Source organism: Bison bison, unplaced genomic scaffold (assembly GCF_000754665.1).
Source record: "Bison bison bison isolate TAMUID 2011002044 unplaced genomic scaffold, Bison_UMD1.0 scf7180017845388, whole genome shotgun sequence".
Lineage (NCBI taxonomy): Eukaryota > Metazoa > Chordata > Mammalia > Artiodactyla > Bovidae > Bison > Bison bison.
In genome coordinates, this window is record NW_011475961.1 from 22,952 (window position 1) to 26,488 (window position 3,537).

Below are 3,537 nucleotides of genomic sequence, written 5' to 3' on the forward strand. Positions count from 1 at the left end.
CCTACCTGAACCCAGAGATGAAAGGAAAATAAAGGTAATGTTGTTTTAGAATGTCAATCTCAGATTTGTTGCTACATTTTAATTTATTGAACTTAACCTGTACAGATCATGTTTTAAATGTTGATGTTGTTGTTTCTTCTATTAGTGTTCTCCCCAGTTTGAGGTGTTTCTCTGTATTTTGTTTTGTTTTAGTAAATGTATTGTATTGTTTTTCAATTGACATAATGTTGAATGAATAAAATGTTTTATTCTTAGACATTGTGAAATGAACTAGAAATGTTATATGTTTTCTGGTAAAATTGTAATTGACTCTGTGTATCTTTGTTCCAGATGAACAAATGACTTATCGGTATATGGACGACTTCTATCTCATGTTAGCACATTCATTTCATCAGAGCATCTTCTCACATCAGTGTCAAATCTCTATAGATTTATCTGTTGCATATTGTCTGAAGATGTTTTTTTCTGTTTTTTTACACTTTTTATTTTGCTTCATTCTCTGTTGAGTTCCTCAGAACTTTAAAAAGGAAATAAATTACTTATTCACTTACCCACTAAATTATATTCTATCTGGATGGTCCCTATTAATAATGAGTAATCACTTCGTTAATTTGGGTCAACCCCAAAAGCACTAGAGGAATTGACAAAGAAATCTGTTAGATCAATTTCAATATTTTCTCAATTAGAGTGTCTAAAACTGAGCATTCAAATAAAAGCTGAAATAATATTTGGGTCCTTGAAGATGACAGTGTTGGCTTCCATACTTGTAACTTATGAACAGTGAAAATAAAATGAAGACAGCCTGTGAAATTTCTGGGACAGGTATGTGCTGGGATAGGTTGATTCATGTGGTTAGCTAACTGCCCTGGGCCCTGTATTGGTTTTGCTCAATAGGAAATTGATCGTGAGTTGCAGAAGAAGAAAGAGGAGCTGAATGCAGTGCATAGGCAAGCTGAGGGCTTGTCTGAGGATGGGGCAGCAATGGCAGTGGAGTCAACTCAGATCCAGCTCAGCAAGCGCTGGCGGGAAATTGAGAGCAAATTTGCTCAGTTTCGAAGACTCAACTTTGCACAAATTGTGAGTTGTTACTGGCAAACCTATATGTGTTTGCAACTACTACTCTAACAACAGAGGCCTACTAACCAAAAGGAAAAAAAAATCTGGGTGCAATTTCAAAGTTCTAATCTGCATTCTGAAAGTGGGCAGTTTCCCCTACCTTTCGGCTTCCCTAACCCCAGTGGTTAGTTTTTCAGATTAAAAACGTAATCTATTAATAGAGCATAGGAAAGAGTGCCCTTATCAAAAATGAGAAATACATCTTAATTTCTTTTGCCACATCATTTTTTCATAACATTAGCAGTGTGAATTTGTCAATTTACCATAACATTTACTTTATTTCAGCATCTAATCCAAAAATATGTATTGCTTTCCTGAGACCATCCCATGCTAATTTTACTTTCTTAATGTATACATGGTAAACAATAAATCTTTTGTGAAAGAACTTATATCAACTTGCACAAGGACTTCTTATCTCATGACTTAAACATTATAGTTTAGTCCTCACACCTGGCTTATCTATTTGATGGGTTAAAAAGTTTATAGAAGGATTGTATGCCTAGTGAGATCATTAATAATTGATAGCAGGTTGAGAATATAAAATATTGTTACTACTGAAATATCATAAGCCAAGAGGTGAAGAAACCACTGTTCTCTTTCAAACAACTGTATGGAAATTTTATGATTCTGTCTTTAAAAATGCAAGTCACAATCATAAGCTTGATCTTTTTAGAACTGTATTTGTAATAGAGTATAAACCATAGGGATTTTCTAGCAGATACATTTTTGTTGCTATTCTGAGAGATTGTAAAGTGAAGTGAAATAATCACCACTCTGTTATTATGCAAATACAGTGCTCCTCACAAAACCAGGGTGTGAAAGTCTGCAAAATGAGGCTTTATAATTATGTTAGGTTAACTTACATGAAACCGACAGATATTCAACCCTCTTTGACCTAGTTGATGACAGTTTCATTTGTTTCAACTCCTAGATGAGACTTAGTTGGGTATTTCTTCTTTGATATTGTTGATTCCATTTAATATGGGATGAATGATTGAATATGTCTTAGACAATTAGCATAACTGTTTTCTAAGCATATAATTTTGTTAATGTTGCTTATTAACTCGGTGAAAAATACTCCATATTATCATTACTTCTTTTAAATGCATTAGAAAAATCCTTGCATACACTGTTTTCTAAGAACTCCAAGTACTTTAATATTTAATAGCAGCTGAATATTCTGAGAAATTGGAAGTAGTAATATAAGGTATGTTTAAACTGTAATATATTGCAGTTGAAGTCCAATTCTAGCTGATTGAATGTTTCAGCCTATTATCTTTTGTATTAGATATTATGAATATAATATGTCATAAATCACTCAAGCTTACACTAACAGAAAGCTTGTGCCAATGGATGCAAAATGAATTTAAAGATTAAGGCAACCATAAAGAAAATTTAAGTAAAATATTTTTGCCTCCATTTAATACATCATTTAAGTCCTTTGCTTTGAATTATCTTACTACTCACTATTTTCTCCAATTCCATTTCCCCTATGTCTTGACACAAGCTATATGCAGGGTTAATTTTTTTTTTTACAACTTTGTCAAGGTAAGTTATTAACACTTTATAGTTAAATAGACACAGTATCAAAACCCTAAACCACTCACTTAAAATACCATTGTGTACCTGCATATAATAGGCTCTCAACAAATATTTGTAAAACATAATAAAGATTGCTGAGGTAAAGTAAGGATAAGTGAACCACTATAAAACTTTTGAAATAAATATTCATAAAATATATTTTCTTCAGAAACCATTTCTTCTTGATTTTTATATCTGAAGGATCCCAAAATACAGATGATGCATGGCTTGGGGAAAAAGTTGTATGTTAATTTTCCATGATAAAACAAGTAAGAACAATATACATGAAGAATAATCAATTTAATATTACAATTATATTTAGCCTTGGATTTTTATTAGATCTGAAATTTGATAGATTGATAGATCAAAGATGTATATAGTCCACTGATTGCTAATAAATGTTAAAAAAACTTATTTCACATATCGACTGGTTTAGAGTCATCTTTCCCAATTAATCTACAGTGAGAACATTTGAGACAGCCACAAGCAAACGTCTTAACTAAGAGTTATGTTTGGGATAATCTTACCATGGCCCTGATGTAGCACAGGTAGTCAGAGCTTCCAAATTTCTTTCCTCCCCTTGCATTTCCCTTTTCTATCTCTATAATTATTTCTTCTCAAATGTCCCTTTATGTTATTTCTGTATATGAATTCTAGATTTCTATGGATTTTCAGTTAGTCTTTCATATCTTAGAAGTAGCAATTCAAGATTTTAGGCAGTACTATGAAGTGCTTAATATTTGAGAACTGAATTTAAAATGAGAAATTAATTGTATTCATTTCAGAGATAAAGACTCAGAAATAAACTAAGCGGTGTAAAATTAGATACTTCAGGGACTA

The 3,537-nt window shown here is 32.0% G+C and overlaps 1 protein-coding gene across 1 annotated transcript in view; it reads left to right on the forward strand.

The window, feature by feature from the left end:
* LOC104984440 (dystrophin-like) overlaps positions 1–3,537 on the forward strand; it is a gene marked incomplete at its 5' end in the record, with an annotated part of 84,491 nt that overhangs the window by 22,274 nt on the left and 58,680 nt on the right. The window contains 2 exons of the mRNA XM_010834143.1: positions 2–34; positions 895–1,077. Coding sequence (XP_010832445.1) covers positions 2–34; positions 895–1,077 — 216 coding nt within the window. The remainder of the gene's footprint in view (position 1; positions 35–894; positions 1,078–3,537) is intronic.